The sequence below is a fragment of the Anolis carolinensis genome, chromosome 4 (genome assembly GCF_035594765.1).
Source record: "Anolis carolinensis isolate JA03-04 chromosome 4, rAnoCar3.1.pri, whole genome shotgun sequence".
Classification (NCBI taxonomy): Eukaryota; Metazoa; Chordata; class Lepidosauria; order Squamata; family Dactyloidae; genus Anolis; species Anolis carolinensis.
Genome location: NC_085844.1, coordinates 5123548 through 5148662, shown reverse-complemented (window position 1 = coordinate 5148662; position 25115 = coordinate 5123548). Strand labels below are relative to the sequence as shown.

Sequence of the window (25115 nt, the reverse complement as noted above, 5' to 3'; positions counted from 1 at the left end):
GTTCTTTAGGTTTATTCTTGATAAACCAATTATTTATTTGTTTGTATCCTACCCTTTTTTGAAACTTGGGGCTCGAGGAGGCTTACAATTTAAAAAGAATTTTAGGAGTGCTGGCCGGAGTGTAATTATGTATAAGAAACTCATCTTGTATAGTTGTATTCAGTGGTAATAGCTAAACTTTTAAAGAAATAAGTCATTGCAGATATTTGTTCCTGTGTTCTGTTCCTCTTGATAAATGAAAGATATCAGGAAAATTATTGTGGCCCCACTTACTAAAAGTGACCTGAAAGGACGGAAGAAGTGGAAAAAAATGTAAACATACATTATATTTAATAACTTGGTTGTTCATGAACAAAGGCACTGGATAAAGTATCATATGCTACATTTATTTATTATTTTTTTACCTTATTTATACCCCACCTTTCTCTACCCCAAAGGGGATTCAAGGCAGCTAACATATGGCAATTATTTAATGCCTTAATAACACATACAAAACATAAGCTAAAATAAATTAAAAATTAATACATATTAAACATTAAAATTTCTATTTTTCCCTAAAATGCTAATGTTTTGCAAGGGAAAAAATTACAGAAGAAACTTTCAGTATAAGTAACATAAGCCATATTTACATAGGCAAACAGAGACAAAAGTTAATATCAATTTTTCACACATAAAGTGACAGAAAACTAATAAGCACAAAGGAGAAGCATTATTTGGCTCCACTATCGAACATATGCTGGACAACAACATAGCGCCTCTTTTTCAGTAAAGGGGGAAGTGTTGACAGAAGACTTCCCACATCCATGTCTGACATTATTCACAAGCCTTGTTTCAGAACAGCAGCTTGACTAAACAGTAAAAATTATTTGTTATGTAATGTCCTATTAAAAACAGGAGACAGATGGAAATGCATGAAGATGAAAAAGATTGGTAATGCACATGCTCGCACACTGTTCTTTTTATTTTCATCAAGAAGCTTGTTTCAAAAGCAATATTTTCATTTGCTTCCATCAAAGCTCAGAAAAGGGGGGCGGCTCTCCTTATGAATAGCAATCATATAGTCTCCAAATTAGCCTATGTTGAAACTAATGGTCCAGCAAAATCTAGGCTGGAAAACAACGGTTCAGTTTTGAAACCATTGAATGGTTTCCTGCATGGAGCATGCCCCTGAGTCACCAGAATGTCTGACCATTATGCCTTTCCCCGGGTTAAAAAGTGTGTAAATAGTGACTAAAACCTCTAAGCTTGGAATGTAAAAATGCAAAAAGGCTTCTGATTTAAATGTGAGGCTGCAGAGCTTACTATTTAATGCCTGAACAGTAGTGGCTGGACTCCTCTCACTATGTTCAGTGTTTCCCGTTCCACTTAAATGTTTTGTGAAAAGAAGGATTGTCCTCTGAGAAGCAATGGGATCTTTTAGAGAGATAGAGCATAAGAGAAGTATTCCATTTTACTTCCAGCAACGAAGAAGAACTTAGGTGTCTTCAAGTCACAGACTGGCTCAGGCTCCTGAAAAATGTTATTTAATAAAGAAAGTCAAAGAAAAGAAATTGTTCATCAAACATATTGTATAATCGTGCTCATTGGCCTCCATCCTGGAAACAAAATTGGCCTGTTTAAAGAGATGTTGGTGCAAGCCAGTATTAATTAAACTGGTGCTTTCCAGTGCAGACATTTTAAATAAAGGATTCTTGTTTTATCAACTGTTTATCATGAGATACTATATCTTCAGGATCCACCAGGCAGTGCTCCTCTTGGATGTTAATATGCCACATGCCATTGCTCTTTCCTTCCTTTCTGGCATAAGCTTGGCGACATCCACCTAAGAACAGGGTTTCCTTAATGCGGTTTTCACTATTGGTATGTAGTGGGTTCCTGAAATTTTTATGATTGTACAGAAATTTCTGTCCTTCATTGGCTGGACAAACGGGTAGATTTGTGTAAACAATATTAATAAAGCTATCCTTCAGTTACACTTCTCCAGAGAGCTGATTGAGAAACTGTTTTCACTTTGTATGAAAGATAGGCAGGGTGTAATACAGAGGGAGTGGGCGGGTGTATCATGATAAAACTGGTCAAGTTCCTAGAGCAGCGGTTCCCAAACTTTTCCAGTCATGGAACACTTCATAAGACTTTTTTCTCTGTGGAAACCCAACTCTGTCCCTGATTTGTGTCTAAGCATTGTGAATCCACAGATTCTTTCTCCTTTCATCTCCTGTTCATTGGGTGTTTTGTATAATGTAGTAGATTTGGAAATCTACACTGAATTTCGTACTCTGACACAGGCTTTTAAAATGCTTTTAATAAAGGGTTTTAAAGACCTTGTTGAGGAACCCCTATGATGCTCTTGCAGAACCCTAGGGTTCCATGAAACACAGTTTGGGAATAGCTGTTCTAGAGAATTCTGTAAGGGGGTCATGTGAATACTGCACTTCATAGTGCAGAATACATTTATTTTAGGGATATAACATTTGTTATACTAAAAAATACAAATCATATCATGGTCAAATACATTCGCATGTCGTAAGAATCATGGCTTGAAGGACCAGTGTGCAGTCTCCTAAATAGAACATTGCGCAGAATAATGACATGTACTCTTTATTCATCATTTGGGCAACTAGATCCTGATATTGCTGTGTCTGACAGAATTTGACTAAAAGTGTGTTTCATTTTTCAGCTTTGTATACTTTCATTCAAGGCTGATAGCACAGTATGTAAGAGAGACAGCATGGTGTAGTGGTTTGAGCATTGGATTAATTCTCTGGAGAGCAGGATTCAAATCTCTCTCGTCCATAGAAACCCTGCAAAAATCATACTTAGTCAGCCTCAGAGGAAGTCAAAGGCAGTCCTCTCTGGACAAAACCTGCCAAGAAACCCATATGTTTGCCATAAGATCTACATAAGTTGGAACTGACTTGAAGATACATCAAAACAAAGTACATGGGGGGAAATAATTTTGCTAGTAGTACAGAGTTTGCATGTGTTCCATCTGAAGAAAGCATGGATGTGAATAGGACTGGTTATTATGCAGATAGTTGCACCTATCTGTGAGGCAGAGGAGGATGGATTATTGGAGTTTCCCAGTGCTGCATGCCTGGATCTCCTCTTGTTGATATGTCATTTTAAAATACAGTAAACATGTTTGGCTAGGGCTGCAGGCAGCACAGCCACTGTATTCAATATATGACTTTTCTTGCTTGTGACCTCTTTTCATGGCTAACTGTTGGGCACAGTTAAACATTCCCCTTCCCTTTATGTGATCCACCTCAGTAATGTCTCCTGTATCTGTATGTGTCTTTTTAAAAAATACACTTGGTTCTTTCTGCACTGTTTGCAGGAGAACGGAGCCAGCACGATCCTCCGCGACATTGCCAGAGCCAGGGAGAATATCCAGAAGTCGCTGGCCGGAGTGAGTACCTGGGCGCTCTCCCACCAGCTGGCTAACTGCATTCATTTTTCCTAGCTATGGCATATCTCACACATCTCCCCCCCCCCCCCCGACCTGTGATTGATTTCCCCATAGTTTCTGTGTGTGTTTGTTGCTTTTTTTAACCATAAATTAGCAAGGGGCTGAATGCAGTGGAATGACTTTGGTCATGATAGTGGTATTTTCTTTGGTGGAGACCTGTGTAACAACTTCCAGTTTTGCAGAGTAATTTTAAATGTGTAAAGGTGTGATTGTTTCCCATTCTATATAAGGAGAATTGGGTTGGTTTAGCTATAAATATGAACTCTAGATGTTCCTGCAGTCAACTCGAGTTAGATCTGTATTTTTTTAACAATCATTTGCATTTACTCCAAGGACCCTGAACTGATTTCTTCTGTGGTATCTCTCCATGTTAATTCCAGCTTAGCTCCAGCAATTGAAATGCATCATTGTGCTACTTCATTTGTTAGGCTGTCCTACAAACAATTGCTTAGGAAAGAGGACTTTTAAAAAAAAGAATTAACATTGTTTTGTGAGGAGGAGTATGTTCTTCATCGTGTGGCAGGCATCTTTGATCTTTGTGCACTCCTGATATTTTGGACACAACCCTCAAAAGCCCCAGGCAGTTTGGCCAGTAGTCAAGGATGAGATAGTCCAAATTATCTGGAGGGAACCAGATCACCTGCTCATGTCTTATTTCTTGGGAGACTCTTCTCATCTGTTTTTTAGAATATTCAGTTCAGATATTAAATCATCCGCTGTTGCTTAAGCATCTAAGAGACTGTTTTTGTTGCTTCAAGGCAGGTTCTGCAGTAGTCCTGTCATATTGTACCAGTGTCACTTCAACGTGCATTTGGCTGTACTTCTTCCTTGCTTCTTTCATGTCAGAACACTTCTGCTAGGATATAAGTTCATAACTAGCACTAGACATTTCGGTACATAAAAATTCAGTAAGTGAGAGAGATTATGTGTACCCAAACTTAACTGCTGTTGAGAGTCATACAACTCTGTGAGCTTTTATGTCTTGCCAAAGAAGAGGCAAATAATAATTAACAGGCACCTGGCCTTCCTTGCCCAGAAATCTCTGATCAGCAAGAACAGCAGAACAGGAGGCTGTAAACTAGTAGGACACTACAGTGAAGTCATACATACAACATGAGCTTAAAACCGAGCCAAGTAAGGCAGGTTATCAGATAATGTCCCCAGTCATCAATGAATGTGAATGTAGTTTAGGAACTGGGAACATGTATCTTGAACATTGATTTACTTGAGCAGATTGCTCAAAATGTAAAATATGATGAACTTGTTTTATGTAGTGTTCCATTTTTTTTTTGAGGTCTGGTTTTTGCTGGCTTATATATACTGTATCTACTCAAGTATAAGCCAACCCAAATATAAGCCGAGGCACCTAATTTTACCACGAAAATCTAGGAAAACTTATTGACGTATAAGAAAGTATAAGATGAGGGTGGGAAATGCAGCAGCTACTGGTAAATTTCAAAAATAAAAATAGATACCAATAAAATTATATTAATTGAGGCATCAATAGGTTAAATATTTTGAATATTTATACAAAACTGTAATTTAAGGTAAGACTGTCCAACTATTGATTACCTATATACTTGAATATAAACAGACCCGAATATAAGCCGGCCAGGACCCTCACTCGAGTATAAGCCAAGGGGGCTTTTTCAGCCCTAAAAAGGGCTGAAAAACTCTGTACTCGAGTATGTATGATGTGTGTGTATTCTTATATATTGTTTTGACTTAATAGCATCTTTGTGTCATACTTGTGCTAGTTAGCTATTAAGAGGAAACATTACGAGTAAATAACCTGTCCAAAAGCGCCTGGAAAAGTTGCAGTTGACAGTTATTCTTTTATTGATCACTGCAGTTCTATAATAAGACAATATAGGGAATAATGAAAGAGGAAACTACAGACTTTGTTTAGTAAGTTCTTTTTCCTGTTGAATGGCTGTCTGTGTCCTGTCTTGCAATAGAGTGCCTTTTCAAAAGGTTCATTTTGTTCTGGAGAAATCTATTGTATCAGTTTAATTGTTGGTCAGTAACTATCCACATGCATAGTTGCATTTAAAAGAGGGCTATGTTTGCAATACTGGTTTGGCTTTATTTCATTTCTGCTCAGGTTTTTGCAGTCCAGCAAACAATGTGCAAATTCAAGAGGGAATTGAATGGACCTTTTCTACTCAAGGGAGCAATTTGTGGAATGGTTGAATTATGATGGTGTAAGTTTAACTTATAGCATCCTAACTCATGGCTCTGTGTAAGCTTCCTCGGACTCCATTAGGAGAAGAAAGTACAATATAAATTAAATAACAGGTTGCTAGCTATGGTGTTGAAGAAATTAGACAGGAATGCTCACTTTGCTGCAGTGTCATGGTTCAGTGTTGGAGATTTGTACCAAGAAGGAATCTTATCTGTTGTCTCCAAATTTTCTGACACAGAGGTTGATCGGTTGAAAATCCAGAAACTGCTGTTTGTTTTTTAAGCAAAAAACATCAAAACATCCGGGCGTCCCCTGGGCAACGCCCTTGCAGATGGCCAATTCTCTCACACCAGAAGCGACTTGCAGTTTCTCAAGTCGCTCCTGACACGAAGAAAAATCTTCGTTGACGCATAAATATAGCTGAATTGTCATGTGAAATGATTATCACATCTCATGGCAGGTTTGAGCTGAAAATTAGATTCTCTGTGACTGAAGAAGGAAGAGAGTGTTTCCTTAGGGGATCTGCTTTCCAAATGTCTGTGTAATTTTTTTCAACTGCATAAACATCTTTTAAAACATTGCCTGAAGTTATTTACTTGTAGTGTGTGTTTCATAGTAAAATCAGCATCCCGCCCAAACTTGCCTTCAGCAGGCACATCTAAAATAATTAGTCTGGCAGTTTGATCTTAACTGAATGTTAAGTTGGAGATTAGGAACAATTAGTCATTCTTCTCTCTTCCTTTTTAGTATTCTTGTTCTTATAAGCACCTGGTTGGTTGACTCAAAGCTCTGTAAGCAACACTAGGAGGCATCCTTGCCCTCATCTTTTGCTTGACTTTGCCTTAATTATTGAACTGCAACTTCATTTGCGTAGAATCACAGAATTGTAGACCTGGAAGGAACCCCGTAGATCTCCCCTGCCAACAGAGGAAAATCACAGCTAAAGCAGAGGCCCAGCCAACTTCTGTTTTAAAAATTTCCACAAAGATGAGCCTGTTACTTTCCAACCATAAAGTCTTTGTGTAAATGGCCAGTGTATGTAGCAAGCTGTTCACAATTGGAGATTTGAGGTTTTCCTCTAATTGACCCTAAGGCTGCTGGATGTCTGTCATCTTGCAATAAACTTTTGATAGATTTTTTTAAAGCTGTGGGCAAATGACATGGTAACTCTTGTGGCACTGTGTTTCAAAAAATAGATGGTGCGTGCTTTTTAGTTTTCATAGCAAATTCTGTTGTTGTTTTTCTGTCTTCCATTGTACTCTGATCTCCATTGCACTGTTTTTAATGTTATTTGTAGAGCTGGCATTCTCATTCTGCTTGAGAATGAGAAAATCTTCCAGAATCTCTTTGACACAATTTGTTTTAGAACCGACTGACATTGTTGTCATGTTCCCAGTGTTCAAGCTGCAACAGGTCAGTCTCCCTTAAAAGGATTTTCCAAAAGAAGAATGCAATAAATGTGGCAACTTTGACCTAATGGTACTTTCCAGATATTGGGAAAATTACATTTTTATAATACTAGCTAAACTGCCCAGTCAGCATTACCACTTACAGTGTTGCAACTGTAAGTCAGAAAAAGAGAAAATTTCCACGCCATCGCTAACAGGTTGTTTGCTTGTTTGTTTTCAAGGAAGGACATCTTCTGGTTATGAATCCCTGATACAGTATGTTTAAACCAAGCAGGCTCAATGAGAATTGGAAATGTTGGTGAAATTATTGTAATAATTAAAGAATTGCAGAGGTAGTTGCAAAATGTCGAGTAGTGAAAACAAAGAAATTGTAGATAGAAACCTGCACGTATAGGAAAGAAAGGAAGGCGACCCCAACATACAGTTATGGCAACCCCATTTTGAGCCTTGACCCATACTTTTAGAAGCTCTGACTTAAGCTATTTAAATACATACAATACAGGTTTATTAAATAACTCCCAAACAAGAGACTGAAAGAGGTGAGATTTTCATCATGACATGCAGTATTTGTCAAGTACTGTAGTGGGTTTTGGCACAGATTGCCAGATAGTTTGCTGAGATTTAAATAAAAACCTCAAGAAGCACTTTAGGAACTTGCTGCATCCTCTGGTTTAAACAAGCAGCAGCATTTGCAAATTTGGTGATTTCATTCCCTATCTTGATTCCAGATTTCCTGCAAAACTTTGTAGGACCCTCTTCTCCCCTCAATTTCAAGAGATTGTTTATTCCCACCCTTGCTTCCCGACCTGTCTTCTGCTCACTGGTCAAGGCATATGTTAACTTGGAGCTTTGGTTTTGTAGTTGTCAGACTCTTGCGCCGTTTTCAGTATGTATGTACTGGATTTCTCTAGCCATGGGTTTGTGCCTTGAGTGATATAGGCTGTTCTGAAAGCAAAATGTTGCTGGCAGTTAGGTCTAGGCAGATGACATTTACTATGGCAGGAGTACAGGAAAAGAGTCCACCTAAACAGTAGGAAAAACTTCCTTCTCTGGAGGTTCTGAAATAGGCTGGATGGCCATCATTTGGGAAGGCTTTGGTTATAGATTCCTGTTTGCTAGAATGGGGTTGGGTTGGATGGTCTTGGTGTCTCTTTCAGCTTTGATTTTCTGACTCAATGGCTCTATTGAAAGTTACAAAAATAGCTGAGTATAGTCTAGGAATATTTTGCATCCATAGCAGTGTAGAGTATCCTATAGCCAGTGCTATATATGAGCTTATGGTAGGAAACAGGAGAGAAAATATGCAGACTACTCTGGTAAGGTTGTTACGGGTAATACGTCTCATTTAAAAGAAATACACATAAGTAAATTATCTAACTTTGGTAGAAGAGTCCCTAATGCTGAACCTCTTGTCTGTGTGTAAGGCATCTTGAGGCAGAGAAGCATGTGCTGCTTTTTGCTCTATCAAAGGGTAATAAAACACTAAAGACATGAGAAAAGGGAGAAGTGACCCTTACAAACATGACACAAAAACACTTTGAGCTACTTAGATCTAGGAAACAGAGGTGACAACAAGACAGCAGTCCTGCACCACTAAGTTCATTCTGTCTCTAGTTTCTCCCCATAGAAGTGTCAACGTGTCTCTGCTTCCAACACATAGAACCTCACCTGTCAAGTGTGGCTCATTCACTTTTACCTAGAATGGTGTGATTTGCTGTCCGATCTCAGTTGCATTAGCCCAGGGTTGATCTTGCTCCAGTTGAGAAAACTGAACTTTAGAGCTACAACGACTATTTGCAATATATGCTCTTATTACTATCTTACCCACATCAGATTCTTCTTCTTAAGCTTTTCTTCACTTCAGCATGTTTCCCTGCATGTAGGCTTAAGTACCGTGCTTGCCTGTGCAGCGCTGCATGAGTGAATCCATGTAAACAGAGTACTCTTTTTTTTACCCCCCAAAATTGCTCTTGCCCCTTGCAGCTCAAGACAGTTTTGCACAATACTTCTGAAGCCCCTCCTGTTCGACGCAAGAAGCACTCAGGTCGCGCGACTGTAAGTCGCTTGTGGTTGTGGGGAGGTGGCGGGTCAGTGTCGCACGTTGGCCTATTTTGTCTGTCTGTTAGGATCCGCCTGCGAGCGAGCGCTTGTGCTCACCCCCAAGCCTTTCCTCCTGTTCCCAGTCCTGTCCTCAAGCTGCTTTGCAAAATTTGCACCCTTCATCTATTCAGTTGTGCACCTGAGTTTATTAAATCAATCTATTTGGTGATGTTCAGGCACCTTTTAAGCATTGTGTCTCAAGTAGAGAACAAAACTTTCCTCACCGAGAGAGAAAGTTCTTTGACTAAGAAATCTATGCCATTCAAGCAACAAGAAAGACTTCACACACACTTCTCTCTGTAAGTGGCATAAATGTGATTTGGTTCCAGACAGGGCACAGAGAGAGAGATGCTTAGAGGCTTTTGCTAGTCCGGACTTTTGTCTTGGAACAACCAATGCCATCTTGAAAGGAAAGGAAACTTTCAAATTTACAAGCAGTTTGCCATACAGTGTAGAGTGGACTGGGACTTTTGTCCTTATACTTGTGATAGTGGTTGTGTGGTTCCAGTTTTTAGGGAACAGATACTCTTGCTGTTTCAAGAAGAATTTGTCTGTTCTAGTCCTGTTAAGAAGAAGGCACCTTTCTTAGAATATGATTTATGATGGCATTTTTTTTTCAAAGCAGGAGGTAGGTTCCTTTTCTGTGCAACACACATCCATATCAAAATGCATACAGACCACATAGAATGTTACCTGTAAAGTGCTGAAGATGCCATACAGTTGAGGTAATTCAACTGCTTCTGTATTTTATTACTTCTCCAAAATTCAGGAAACTGAGGAAACCAAACCAGGGCACACCAGGCCCATGTGGGCTCATGGGAAATAAGGCTACCAAGCTGTAGGCATTTGTCGCAAACTGTCTCCTTAAATACGCTTTCACCCATTTGCTCCCTTGTTTGTTTCCATCCTGTTGCTTCTGGTTTTGTCTCAAAGGTGTATCTCTTGTCTGTAAATTACCATCAGCTTTCTCATCCACATCCTCCTTCCTGCTTTCCGTTGCAGAGTGCCAGCAGCTCTTCTTCCGCAGGACCTGCTGGGGACCAAGGGGAGCTGGTCGCCAGGATTGCAAATCTGGAGGCAGAGAACCAAAGCCTTCACAGCGGTGAGTGGCAAAACATGGCCGTGGGTTGAATGTGCTGATGAATTCTTTGTGTTCTTTTTTAAAACTAGATTTCACACATTGGTTGCAGCTTGAGGAGACAGGGCATCCTGTGGCTGATATTCATATATAACTTGGATGTTGTCGAAGTCTGGGTGCCTTAGTTTAATTATTTTGCATTCTGTTGAAAGTGGTTCTTGGACCCATTTATTTGTGTTTTTAGCTATCCATGGGATTCACAAAGCCCTCCCTCAACACCACATTTCAAATGAGTTGATTCTCTTCCTCTCTGCTTTCTCAGTCCTACAAGGAAGCTGAAAATACATCCAGCCTTCCGTATCCATGAATTCTGTACCCACAGATTCAACTATCCATGGCTTGAAAATATTTTTTTTTTGTTTTAAAAAAGGTAGCTCCAATTTTACAATTTTATATAAGGGACACAGTTTTACCACATCACTGCATAAAATGAGACTTGAACATCAACAGATGTTAATAACTTTATAACTTTAGTTTTATATCCCGATCCATCTCCCTGAGGGGACTCAGGGTGGCTCACATGGGCCCAAGCCCAACAACATACAATAAAATACAGCAGTATAAAATACACAATATAAAATACATAACAATCAGAGCAGATAATATATCAACTCTACACCAGAGCTTCAACAGAGTAAAAAGCATGTGGGTCCTGAACTAAACCCCAGCAGATAGCAAGGGCCCAATGCACGATGGCAGGGATGGTTTTGATTTTAATATTTAATTATATAGCCTTACAAGTGAGGAAGTTATCCACTTCCTTCACAACAGCTGTTCTAAGCCATAGACTCTTCTGATTTATTAACGGCATCCTCCATTTTTATAAATGACTTGGCCAAGGTACAGTAACTAGACAAGACTCCACTGTTGAGTGCCTCCAAATAGTTCCTAACTTTTAGAAACTAAGGCAATCCTACCATGAGTTTTTCATGGGAAGATTTGTTAAGAGGATGCTTGTAATTGCCTTCTTTGAGGAGGAAAGTGTGTGACTTGCCTATAGTCAACCTTTGGGTTTCTGGGCTAAGCAAGGATTCAAGCCCTGGTTTCCCGGCAGTCTACACTACACCATACCAGCATACAGTACAGTACAATGCAGTGTCTAGGCAGAAGTAAAGCCAAATATTACTATGTTGTCATTCATTCACACTTATTTATCTTTCCCCCTTCATGTCCTCAGTGGTTGTGGACCTGCAGCTTGCCATCTCCAGACTAGAATGTCGCCTGAATGTACTTGAAAAAGCCTCTTCTCATCATCCTTCCCCACCACCACCAACACAGGTAAAGCTGTTCTTGCATTTGACATGTGATGCACTGTATTCATTTATAAACAAACATGCTGAGATTCTTAAGGGCCCTGCCTGCATTATAGGTCTCCTAAGAGGAGATTTATTGATCGTCCAGGTTTAGCAAGGAGGTTTTTATTTAAGTCCTTCATAGTGCGTAAATACATGGCCAATATATTTCTCCCATTTTCTTTAGCAATTCCTTTTGCTTTCCCTTGATTATTGGGTTTCATTTGTTCATTTTCTCCTTGAAGCATGTCACCCCTATGAGGAAGGTAGAACCACAGGCTGCGCCATCAAACAAAGTCAATCTGCCTTCTGCTTCGGCCATTGCGGAAGAAGACGATGATGACGACATTGACCTATTTGGAAGTGAAGAGGAGGAAGAAGACCAGGAAGCAGCCCGAATTCGGGAAGAACGACTAAAGGAGTACGCGGCGAAGAAATCCAAGAAGCCAGGCCTGATTGCCAAGTCCTCCATTCTCTTGGATGTCAAGCCAGTAAGCTTGTTTCTGATCAGGACAGGAAATAAATGGCTCATTGTTGGGGTGGAACTTCCGGCTTTTCTCTCACTTGTCCATGTACAGTCAGTCCTCTGAATCCACGGATTCTTTATCTAGGGGTTCTATCACCTGTGGCTTGAAGATATTTTTGAAAATCCAAAGACAAAAGTTTATTTTATATAAAGTATATAATTGTATTTAATGCGACTGAGTTTGGTATTGGGGGGAGGGGGGGGTGGCAGGCTGCAACCAAACCCCAGCAGATATGAAGCTCCACTATACATTTTTGTGTGAAGTCCTTTTACAGTTCAGCTCACAAAATGCTCTTCCTTATTGTTTGATATCTGGGTCTCGTTCCTGTCCTGCACCTCTCCTCCCCCTGATCTTCATTAAGGAAATTAGAAATAGAGGTTAGAATCCTATTGTTAGTCCAAGCAAGAGTAAATTCACTGAATTAGTGAGAGCTATGTGTTGCTTCACATTCAGTTGTTGTTACAGCCATGGCTATTGTAGTTGGGACTACAACCAAGACTTGACCATAGTATAATAATTGCAAGTGAAAATGTATAGATTGCATGTTTGCAGAAAGTATTACTCAGTGCAGAATTTAGTCACCTGAAGAATAGATCTTTGCTGCCCTAAGAATCATAGCCAGTGTCTAGCAGCGCTCACTAGTCTTCCCTTTGATTGACACAACAGTGTATTACGGACATAAGCATCCCTTATTTGTATAGTTTATATCAGTGGTTCCCAATCTTTTTTTGACCAGGGACCACTTTGACCGGGATCACTCTCCAACATTAGTACCAAAAGGGTTACAAATCAATTTTTGGTCAACTTTAGATTTGGTTTGGGTATTTTGGGTGCTGATTCAGAAAATTGCATTGGATAGACCACATCAGCTCCATTTTCTGATACAAAACATATGCCATCCAGTAGTCGCCATCTGTTCGCCCACATAAAACCAAATTTAAAAATCTAGAACTGATGTGGTCTATCCAATGCAATGGTCAGCTCTGTGGAAAGGAACGGAAATAAAATAAATAAATGAAGAGGAAGGAGCTTTGTGGACCAGATTTTTGTTATCACGGCCCACAGGTTGAGAATTACTGCTTTATATGGTCATAAAATGTGGCTTAGTTAATTGTAGAATTCTAACTACGCTTAAGCGGCTGAGGGGGAAAAGGAAGGGGCCTGAGGCTGTTAGGAATGCTGGGAGTTGAAGTCCAAAACACCTAGAGGGGCCCAAGTTTGCCCATGCCTGATCTAGAACAGTTGGTATTTGTTGGTGGTCTCCCATCTAAGTACTAACCAGGGCCAATTCTGCGTAACTTATGGGATTAGATGCCTTTAGGGTATTTCGGCAAGATATTTGTGCTCCTTGTTCACCCTATCCTCTCTGCTTTTTTCCAGTGGGATGATGAGACGGACATGGGCAAGATGGAAGAATGTGTCTGGTCCGTTCAGATGGACGGCTTGGTCTGGGGAGCCTCCAAACTGGTCCCAGTGGGCTATGGAATCAAGAAGCTTCAGATCCAGTGTGTGGTGGAGGACGACAAAGTGGGGACAGATATCCTAGAGGAAGAGATCACCAAGTTCGAAGACTACGTAAGTCACCTGGGAAGTGCCTGGATCACTACGTTGCGTGTCTTCAACGGTCTGGTTCAACTGTGACAGATCTGGGGGTCACTTTTCTTCTGCTGGGGCTCTCTGAAGGCAGCATTTGCTGCACAGAAATTGTCTTAGTTTTGAGGAACATCCTGCTCAAATGTTCCTTTAGCTTTCTAAGATTTCAGCAAATACTCCATTTGCACATTTCGGAGGTAGTTGTCATGATGTTAAAACAGAATTGAAAACCATACAGCTTTGCAGATGATACTGAATTGCACGTCCCAACAATAATATAATCTATATGTATAAAAGGGTAATGAAATTTCGGCCTAGGACAAAACAACAAAACTACACATCCCAGAAACACTAAACTTGGCAGCACAACCTGTCATCCATGCCACTACGTTCATACAACAAAAAGAAAACAAAAATTAAGTCCTAATTAGAGGGAGAGGAAAAATTGTTTTTATCCAATTGCTGCAAGTTAGAAGGCTAATCTCTGCCCACTTGGTCTCCTAGCAACCCACTCAGCCCAAGGGACAGGCAGAGTTAGGCCTCACTTAGGCCTCTTTCCCACTGCCTATAAAATACAGATTATCAGATTTGAACTGGATTATATGGCAGTGTAGACTCAAGGCCCTTCCACACATCTATATAACCCATTTATAATCTTATATTATCTGCTTGAACTGGATTATCTGGACTCCACACTGCCATATAATCCACCTCAGTGTGCATTTTATACAGCTGTGAAGAAGGGGCCTCATATAATCCAGTTCTAAGCAGATAATATAAGATTATAAATATAATATGTAATAATTACTGTGATATAATAATACAGAGCAATATAATCTCTAAAATCAGGACAGTAAATAAAGAGCAACACTCTGAAAGCATAAGCCACAGCAACGCGTGGCCGGGCAAAGCTAGTATATTATATTATTAGTATAGCACAATATAATCACTATAGAAGCATTATATATTACTATATTGTACTATACAACTATATTGCAATATTATTAGTAATATTACATTAATATAAATATACAATTATAATAGTTTATTATTATTGTATTGTATTAAATTATAATATTATTATCAATATTATATGTATATACAATATATTATAATATTAGTATGATTGCCTTCCAAGCGTAGAATCTTGGCAGAGGGTGCATAATTGCTGGGAATTGTAGTCCTGTGCCATTTGGGAGAGCTTCTTGATTTCCACACCAGTTTTAAAAGGATTCCTCAACAAGGCTGCTGGCTTTGTCCTTTGCTAAAGGAGTACATCTCCTCTTTCTTAATACCATTAGACCTAAATCTTGCTGGTTAGCTTCAACTATAGTAAATCCATTAGCTTATTGGTAAATACTGAGTCAATAGGTCGGTAAATCCAGCTTGTTCGAAGTAGGCTTTAGACTTCGGAACACCCCGCAAGTAAAAGCTGATCTTTCCTCACTTGCCTTTTTCTCCCTTATGTCTTTCAGGTGCAGAGTGTTGACATAGCTGCTTTCAACAAGATCTAACAGCAAACCTTTACACTTTCTAAAGTTAATAAAAGGTCAAGAGTTGGAAGGGCAATGATGTGTGACGCCTGTTTCCTTTACCCAGGCATGGGCAAACTTTGGCCCTCCAGGTGTTTTGGACTTCAACTCCCACAATTGTGGGAGTTGAAGTCCAAAACACCTGGAGGGCCAAAGTTTGCCCATATCTGTCTTAACTCCTACTTTTAGTAGGATTCTGCAGATGCCTGTACTAATTGGAAAAGCAGCAGGGCTTGGATGAGAATTCTTGAAGGACTTACTACAAGAATAATTACACAGAGAATAGAGAGAGAAGTTAAAATGAAAAAAAAAATCCCAGTGTGGCTGAACAAAAAGCTTTAGTGAAGGGCAAATGATAGAAAAGATGTGAATAAGAAAGGAAAAAGGAAATTTTTACCAGTTACGAGTGCAGGAAACTTAGCCCATACTTTCAGGACTGTGATCCGGAAAGCTAATGAGCTAAAGCCAAAACTTTTTCCTAGTATTTTTTCACAAAAGAAATGTTAGGTTTCTACTCAGCCAGGATGATGAAGCATTAACAGGTGACTAAAAGTAGGTGAAAGTGCTTAGCTCTCACTCTACCATCTACTCGGGAAAAAAAGAATTGCACAATCCTTCAGAGAAGGACCTGGAAGTTTGCTCGGTTGACAAACTTTCCCTCCAGTTGAAAGGACTGAAAAACAAATTCTGATGACTTTGTAAGAGTTTGTATTTCCATAATTCAACCCTGGAAATGATTAAGTTAAAGAAGTCAGGTTTCTATGGATACAAGTATTTATATGCAGCTTTGTTGTTAACGCTAGCATCTTGGCTCAGATCACTTCTTTGGGTCATTCTATAAGTTTTCCATTGACAGGAGAGTCAGACCAGGTTGTATTTTTTTCACTCTGCCTTTTCAAATGCATATGCATATTTAAACATACAGCAAGCAGGATTAGGGTGAAAATCAGGAGGTGGAACATCAGCAAGGGGCACCCTGTGATTTGCAGAAAACAGTAAAGACTTGGAACAACTACTGAGAAAAATTAAGGAACAAAGTGAAAGAACAGAGTTGTATCTGAATTATAAGAAGAAAAATGATTACCAGCTTTGAGATACATAAAGCAGATAAGGAAGATTGAAATCATGAAAGCTCTGCTGTTCTTTGGCTCAGCCATTAACCAAAATAATGACTAGGTAAGAAAATTGAAGAAGACTTTTAAGACTTGAAAAGGCAGCTACAAAGGAACTGGATAAGATTTTCAAGTGTAAAGATCTATAACGATTATCACCTAGGCCACAATATTTCTAGTTTCTCTGTTATGGTTGCCTGTTACAGATAGGAAGAAAATCAATGTATTTGAAATGTGATGTCAGGGAAGAGTTCTATGGATGCTGTGGACTTCTAAAAAGACAAATGAATGACCTTAAGCCTGAAGTCTCACTAGACAAAATATGACTAAACCAAATCTAGGGTATAGCATGAGACAGTATGATTCACTACCGTGTTTCTCTGAAAATAAGACAGTGTCTTACATTAATTTTTGCTCCCAAAGATGCACTAGGTCTTATTTTCAGGGGATGTCTTATTTTTCCATGAAGAAGAATTCACATTTATTGTTGAACAAAAGAAATGAACATTTATGATATACTGTACAGCATAACCAGACAAACTGAATCCTATCAAGAATTTCTTGTTACTACCATTATTTCTATGGTACGTACAGTTACCAATCCTGCATGCTCTGTTGTTCTGTTTGTTGGGCATGCTTCCAAACAAAACCTTTGCTAGGTCTTACTTTCAGGGGAGGCCTTATATTTAGCAATTCAGCAAAACCTCTACTAGGTCTTATTTTCTAGGGATGTCTTATTTTCGGGGAAACAGGGTAGTAAAAGACATAATGTGTTGTCGAAGGCTTTCCTTATACTTGCCTAGTTTCCAACAGACCTCACAACCTCTGAGGATGCCTGCCATAGATGTGGGTGAAACGTCAGGAGAATATGCTACTGGAATATGACCATACAGCCCAAAAAACTCACAGCAACCCAAAAGACACAATGTTTGGTAAATTTGAAGGCAGGAAAAATGGGAAACATTGTGAGAAATTGATCAACTGAATCAAGAAAGTTATTTCTGCCCTTCTGCAAGGATGTTGCCCAGGGGACGCCCAGATGCTTTACCATCCGGTGGGAGGTGTCTCTCATGTCCCCACATGGGAAGCTGGAGCTGACAGACGGGAGCTCATCCAGCAGTCCTGCCTGCACAAGGGCTTAACCCATTGCACCACCTTGAGTTTGTGAGACTTGAGCATGGAAGCAGATAATTAGAGATATTTCAGGTGTCATTCATAGTGTCACCAAAGGTTATCTTTAAAAGTTTATTCCAAATTACACCAACAATATTGTAAACTATTCATTCCAAGGATGATATCTTCAGGGATAATTGGACAAATGTGAATGGTTGTTTTGGGGGAAATAATCCCAGAAAAAAAGTCAGGGCTTAGATGGATTTTTTCATGGCAGAATAGTGATGAACTGGATAAGCCTGGGAGTCACTTCCAACTCTGATTTAAAATTGGTGTATTAGGTATGAACAATGGTTGAGACTCTGTCTTCGAAGTAACCACATGACAGAGAAGTCTCATTCATTGAAGATGATGCTCCATGGTGCATGTTTGTGGTGTCCTGCGATTGCTAAGTAAGATTTTTGAGTAATGAATGACTGATGGAGTGGAATTGAACATGGCAGGGATTGCGATTAAGGTCTACTTTTATTCCTAAGCAATTCACACTGTGGCTGGAAATTGGGTAAGAAATGACCCAGCTAAACGAACCAGATATTTTCTGGTGATAAAATAAGTTTCATACTGTTCCGTTCCTATCCCTGAAACAAGTGAAGAGCAATTACAAGCGTGGGCGTTCTTTGGGTCCAAGAGGCATGTTTTATCACCTTGCTGGTCTCATATGCCTTCAAGCCATTTCAGTCTTGTAGTGACCTTATTGTGGGTTTTTCTGGGGTTGAGAGTGTCAGATCAACGAAGAATCACTGGCACCAATAAAGAGGCTGAAGCCTGTTTGGCTTTCTATACAAGATTTACTAACAAACGGAAAACTCAAGACGATATATACAGACAGAGGGCAGAGAGCTAACAGATAACACAGGGAGCTATTTATAACCACCTCTGCTGTCTGATGCAATACACAGTTAACTCTTTACACACTCGCATAGTGGACAGCAGACAGTGCATGATGCAATCTCCAGCTCACATTGCATCACTAACTCAATTACATTTAAACAACTCTATATGCAATCATTCCCACTTCAACAGAGAGTGTATGGTTTCAAACTTCAGGAGAAGGGATTCCACCTAAGCATTAGGAAGAACATCCTGATGGATAGAAATGATTGACAGTTGAATATGCTGTTGCCTGAGAGTGTCCTCAAGAGGTGTTTAAACAGGCTGGTTGCTCACTTTTATTGCCCTAATAAAATAGCACCAGGAGAAATCTAGTGTTCCAAGACCTGGCCTGATAAAAATGGGGATCATTTGGGTCCAAGGGGCATGCATTATCATCCTGCTCCTGCTGTGAGCCTTCACGTCATTTATGACTTATGGCATCACTATTGTGAAGTTTTATGAGGCTAAGAGAGTGACTTTCCCCACCAGAAAGGCCCTTTTCACTGTCATATAAACCAGTATATCAAGGGGGGAAATCCCACAATATCTGCTTTAAACTTATCGGAGTTTGCACTGCCATATATTCCAGTTCAAAGCAGAAAATGTGGGATTTTATTCAGCTGTGTGGAAGGGGAAACACATTGGACTGGTTGGCTCTGGGGAACCCAACTCCAAGGTGCGATGAATCTGCGAACTTTCAAGATGGAAACATTTGAGATGGAATGGTTGCTAGTTGAGTCTCCCAACTGCAGATGTATTTGAGCAGAGGCTGGAGAACTGCTGTCGGGTCTTCCTGCCTGACAAAAAAGGGTTGGAATGGATGACCCTTGGGGTTCTCTTCTAACTCCGGGATGCAATAAACCCTGAGCTCCAACCACTGCCTTGGTTTGGGGGGGAGAAAGGCAGAGAAAAAGGGGCTGCCCTCCTTGGCACAGCCGCCCTGAAGATATTGACAAGCTGGAACATGGAGCAAGGGGTTCAAATTACAGAAAAAGATTCTGCCAAACCCTTAGAAAAAAAATCCTGATGGTAATTGCTGATTAACAGTGCAATACAGACAGTCCCTAAGTTATGAACAAGAGAGGTTCTGTCGAAGGCTCTCATGGCTAGAATCTCTGAGTTGCTGTGAGTTTTCCAGGCTGTCTGGCATGTTCTATCCTGAGGTTTCGCCCGCATCTATGGCAGGCATCCTCATAGGCTTATTTATTTATTATTTATTTATTACATCATTTCTACCCCACCCTTCTCACCCCTCAGGGGATTCAGAGTGGCTTACAACATGAACAGACAGTGTTCCCTCATTTATTGCTGGGGTTAGCTTCCAGGACCACCTGCAATAAGTGAAATCCACAAAGTAGGGCTGCTATATTTATTTTAATATTTATAAATTATTTTAGTAGTTATACACTATTTTAGGAGCCCCGGTGGCAAAGTGTGTTAAAGCGCTGAGCTGCTGAACTTGCAGACCGAAAGGTCCCAGGTTCAAATCCTGGGAGCGGAGTGAGTGCCCGCTGTTAGCTCCAGCTCCTGCCAACCTAGCAGTTCGAAAACATGCCCATGTGAGTAGATCAATAGGTACCGCTCCGGCGGGAAGGTAATGGCGCTTCATGCAATCATGCCAGTGGCCACATGACTTTGGAGGTGTCTACGGACAACGCTGGCTCTTCGGCTTAGAAAAGGAGATGAGCACCAACCCCCAGAGTTGGTCACGACTGGACTTAACGTCAGGGGAAAACCTTTACCTTTACTAAATAAATAAACTCACAAAATGTGCTATAGCGGGATGTCCCTTCTGCAAAGACAAAGCTTTTTTCAACTTTTGCAGTTTGATCAACTTTCCCCCTTGTTTTTCTAGCAGAACCAAATAGGAAATGGTATTGATCACCCAGGAACCTAAGTCGTGTTACAAAGTGCAATTAAGTACAGTAGAGTCTCGCTTATCCAACATTCTGGATTATCCAACACATTTTTATAGTCAATGTTTTCAAAACATCGTAATATTTTGGTGCTAAATTCGTAAATACAGTAATTACTACATAGCATTACTGCGTATTGAACTACTTTTTCTGTCAAATTTGGTGTATAACATGATGTTTTGGTGCTTAATTTGTAAAATCATAACCTAATTTGATGTTTAATAGGCTTTTCCTTAATCCCTCCTTATTATCCAAGATATTCGCTTATCCAAGCTTCTGCCGGCCCGTTTAGCTTGGATAAGTGAGATTCTACTGTACATATAATATTGATATTATAATGGAATACAATATTATACTACTAATAACACAATATAGTAATATTAATTATATATTAAGTATATTCGTAATAATGTTACCCTATAATGCTATAGTACAATATAGTAATTGAATGCTTATATTGTGCTATGCTAATAATCTATTGTATGTTCATTTGATTTGTAAGCCGCTCTGAGTGAGAAGAGCGGGATATTAATATGTACTTACTTACTTACTTAGGCGATCCCTCGTCGTTCGAGGACGATAGTCTTCCAACCTTGGTATCTTGGGCGTGTGTTCTTAGGTGACTGAAGAGACCGATTCTTGACCCGCATATTCTCCCGCACTGAGGACATCGGTTTCCAGGTGGAAGGCGGTCCCGGTCGGGGTTAGCTTGATGCTCCTTCCTCTTGGCACGTTTCTCCCTTAAGCCCTCCGTTCGTGCCTCTTCGAACTCCGCAGCACTGCTGGTCACAGCTGACCTCCAATTAGAGCGCTCAAGGGCCAGGGCTTCCCAGTTCTCAGTGTCTATGCCACAGTTTTTAAGTATTTATTTACTACAGTATTTAATTACTACATATCAATATGTAGTAAATAAATAATGCCATTAAGTATATTCCAATAAACTCCAAAGGCAGTTCCATGTAATTCATGGCAAAGGTTTTGTGAGCAAACCTTGCCAGGGTCAGAAACAGCTGGAAGATATTAACAGTAAGAGGCAGGGCTGGGTTTAAGGCAGGGGTCCCCAAACTAAGGCCCGGGGGCCGGATGTGGCCCTCCAAGGTCATTTACCTAGCCCCCGCCCTCAGTTTTATAATATAATATTTTTATATCATTTTAAATAGTATAATATATTGTATTTACATATAATATTGATAATAATATTATGTTATACAATATAATACTAATGATAATACCATATAATAATATTAATTATATGTTATATATTACATATATTACAGTATAGTGGTATAGTTCAATATCTATATATATAAAAGAGTGATGGCATCAGGGCAGCGGACAAAACAACAAAACTACAGGCCCCCCAACCTCAAAATTTGACAACACAACCCATCATTCACGGCTCTAGGTTGATACAACAAAAAGGAAAAGAAAAATAAAGTCCTAATTACAGGGAGAGGAATAATAGTTTTTATCCAATTGCTGCCAGTTTGAAGACTAAGCTCCACCCACTTGGTCTCCTAGCAACCTACTCAGCCCAGGGGACAGGCAGTTAGGCCTCACTTAGGCCTCTTCCACACATTGTCAGATTTGAACTGGATTATATGGCAGTGTAGACTCAAGGCCCTTCCACATCTATATAACCCATTTAGAATCTTATATTATCTGCTTTGAACTGGATTATCTTGACTCCACACTGCCATATAATCCACTTCAGTGTGCATACTAAACATAAAGACAACCATACAACAGACATTCAATACCACCACAACCTCAACAATTTCTCACCAACACCACCACACAACGCCACAGCAACGCGTGGCCGGGCACAGCTAGTAGTAATATATCATGCTAATATTGTGCTATGCTAATAATATAATATATTGTATGTACATACAGCTGCTCTGAGTCCCCTTCGGGGTGAGAAGGGCGGGATATAAATGTAGTAAATAAATGTAGTAAATGAATAAATAAGTAATTTTAGACTTAAGCTCGCCCAAAGTCTGAAATGACTTGAAGGAACACAACAATAACAATCCTAATTAACTTGACTATCTCATTGGCCAGAAGCAGGCCCACACTTCCCATTGAAATCCTGATAGGTTTGTGTTGGTTACAATTGTTTTTATTTTTTTAATATTGTATTGTTCTTTCATTGTTGTTTTGCACTACAAATAAGACACAACACAAATTCAACATACATTCTATGGTAGCGACAATGATTTCCACCCTGAGTTACCTTTTCTTATATAGATTCACATTTGGCAAATGCAGTGGTGGCCCTGATGGAGTGCTAGCCATGGGTCTGGAAATCTTGTTGCCCATAACTCTCCATTTGGTAGGGGTGTATTGTAATGGCGGGTCAGGTGGCCACTGTGTGTTTGGTCTCCCACCCATTGGAGACAGCGGAGTGGTGGCTTGCGCATAGTAGGGCAACAAGGAGGCTGACTGGTTCCCATTGTTGAAGAATGCTGGTGGCAGAGTCCCTTGACCTGTGTTTATGTTCTTGTCTGACATCTGGGGGCAATATTTCTCCAAGAGGAACTGGTTCTGTGCAGGAGGAGCCAGGGGCTGGAAGAGGCTGTTCATGTTACTTAAACTCTGCTGAGTGAGCTGGGCATTTTCGGAGAGTGGGCGCTCCTCTTGACAGATTGGACTCAGCTGGAAATCATAGAATCATAGAATAGTAGAGTTGGAAGAGACCACATGGGCCATCCAGTCCAACCCCCTGCTAAGAAGCAGGAAATCGCATTCAAAGCACCCCCGACAGATGGCCATCCAGCCTCTGCTTAAAAGCCTCCAAGGAAGGAGCCTCCACCACGGCCCCGGGGAGAGAGTTTCACTGTCGAACAGCCCTCACAGTGAGGAAGTTCTTCCTGATGTTCAGGTGGAATCTCCTTCCTTTCCTGTAGTTTGAAGCCATTGTTCCATTGTGTCCTAGTCTGCAGGGCAGCAGAAAACAATCTTGCTCCCTCTTCCCTATGACTTCCCTTCACATATTTGTACATGGCTATCATGTCTCCTCTCAGCCTTCTCTTCTGCAGGCTAAACATGCCCAGCTCTTTAAGCCGCTCCTCATAGGGCTTGTTCTCCAGACCCTTAATCATTTTAGTCGCCCTCCTCTGGACGCTTTCCAGCTTGTCAACATCTCCCTTCAACTGCGGTGCCCAAAATTGGACACAGTGTGATTCCAGGTGTGGTCTGACCAAGGCAGAATAGAATAAGGGGGAGCAGGACTTCCCTGGATCTAGACGCTATTCCCCTATTGATGAGGCCAGAATCCCATTGGCTTTTTTAGCTGCCGCATCACATTCCTGGCTCATGTTCCCCTTCCTCTCCACGAGGACTCCAAGGTCTTTTTTGCACACACTGCTGTCAAGCCAGGCATCGTCCCCCATTCTGTATCTTTGATTTCCATTTTTTCTGCCGAAGTGAAGTATCTTGCATTTGTCCCTGTTGAACTTCATTTTGTTAGTTTCGGCCCATCTCTCTAGTCTGTCAAGATCGTTTTGGATTCTGCTCCTGTCTTCTGGAGTGTTAGCTATCCCTCCCAGTTTTGTGTCGTCTGCAAACTTGATGATCGTGCCTTCTAACCCTTCGTCTAAGTCGTTAATAAAGATGTTGAACAGAACCGGGCCCAGGACGGAGCCCTGCTGATGGCACTCCACTTGTCACTTCTTTCCATGATGAAGACGACGCATTGGTGAGCACCCTTTGGGTTCGTTCGCTTAGCCAATTACAGATCCACCTCACCGTAGTTTTGTCTAGCCCACATTTTACTAGTTTGTTTGCCAGAAGGTCGTGGGGGACTTTGTCGAAGGCCTTACTGAAATCCAGGTACGCTACATCCACAGCATTCCCTGTATCGACCCAAACAGGGTGGGCTGGGCATTTTCGAAGAGTGGGCGCTCCTCTTGACAGATTGGACTCAGCTGGAAATCTTCTCCATCCATGGGAATATAAGGTGCCAAGGTTTCAAGGTCCAGTTCATTGAAGTCAGTCTATCAAAAGAGAACATGGGGTTTCCAGAAATGGATTGGGAGAAAAAACTGCCTGTTAAAAAAACTGCAATGTGCATAGGAATTTATTCGGGTTTTTTTTTTTTAAAAAAATGATAATCCGGCCCCTCCACAGTCTCAAGGATTGTGGACCGGCCCTCTGCTTTAAAAGTTTGGGGACCCCTGGTTTAAGGGATGTTTTCTAACCCGGCGGAGAGCGGGTTGGGCTAGATGGCCTCTGGGGGTCCCTTCGCACTCTAGGCGGGCCATGGAGTGAGCTCCCCTCCCTCTTCCTGGCTGGGAGGCGGTGCTCTATCTATCCAAGGATCCCTCTATCCGAGGCTTGCTTGCTTGCTTGCTTGCCATGGGCGAGGGTCCCTGGGCGCCCCTCCTGAGCGACCTCTACCAGTTCAGCATGGCCTGCGGCTACTGGCGGGGCGGGCGGCAGGGCGAGGCGGCCGCCTTCGAGCTCTTCTTCCGACGGAACCCCTTCCGAGGCGGGTTCGCCCTCGCAGCCGGACTCCACCACTGCCTCGCCTTCCTCCAGGCATTCCGCTTCTCCAAGGAAGGTGAGCCCCACCGCGCGCTCTGCACATGGGCAGAGACTAGAGCGCACCGCACCGCCTTGGGAGTCTCTCCTTCTAAGCCACCCTCTTGGCAGGATCAAAAGAACTAACGCGTCTGTCCAGTTGCAGAAGAGAGGGTTTGAGAGGAGACATGGGACCCAAGTATAAAAATCTGAAAGGAAGAGGGAGCAGGCTTGCTTTCTGATGCTCTTGAAACCAGGACTCAGTGGAGCCA

General features: G+C 41.0%; 2 protein-coding genes and 1 long non-coding RNA gene across 11 annotated transcripts in view; 2 read left to right on the top strand and 1 right to left on the bottom strand.

Moving 5' to 3' along the window:
• The window catches only part of eef1d (eukaryotic translation elongation factor 1 delta), a 30212-nt gene extending 14930 nt beyond the window's left edge, over positions 1-15282 (top strand). For 3 of the 8 annotated variants that reach the window (XM_062979924.1, XM_062979925.1, XM_062979927.1), the window contains 7 exons: positions 3338-3409; positions 9047-9118; positions 10166-10265; positions 11479-11579; positions 11839-12084; positions 13501-13695; positions 15189-15282. In XM_062979924.1, the coding sequence (XP_062835994.1) occupies positions 3338-3409; positions 9047-9118; positions 10166-10265; positions 11479-11579; positions 11839-12084; positions 13501-13695; positions 15189-15227 (825 nt within the window). In that variant the 3' untranslated portion in view covers positions 15228-15282. The remainder of the gene's footprint in view (positions 1-3337; positions 3410-9046; positions 9119-10165; positions 10266-11478; positions 11580-11838; positions 12085-13500; positions 13696-15188) is intronic. The other 5 variants (XM_062979928.1, XM_008120914.3, XM_062979926.1 and 2 more) reach the window with 4 other exon arrangements.
• On the bottom strand, positions 314-21003 carry LOC134298751 (uncharacterized). The gene is made up of 2 exons (XR_010005839.1): positions 20867-21003; positions 314-1509 (listed from the first exon to the last, which is right to left on the bottom strand). It is a non-coding gene; the product is annotated as an uncharacterized LOC134298751 (long non-coding RNA).
• Positions 21004-24562: 3559 nt separating this feature from the next.
• naprt (nicotinate phosphoribosyltransferase) overlaps positions 24563-25115 on the top strand; it is a 35349-nt gene continuing 34796 nt past the window's right edge. The window contains exon 1 of one of the 2 annotated variants that reach the window (XM_062979923.1): positions 24563-24883. In XM_062979923.1, the coding sequence (XP_062835993.1) occupies positions 24679-24883 (205 nt within the window). In that variant the 5' untranslated portion in view covers positions 24563-24678. The remainder of the gene's footprint in view (positions 24884-25115) is intronic. The other variant, XM_008120908.3, reaches the window with a different exon arrangement.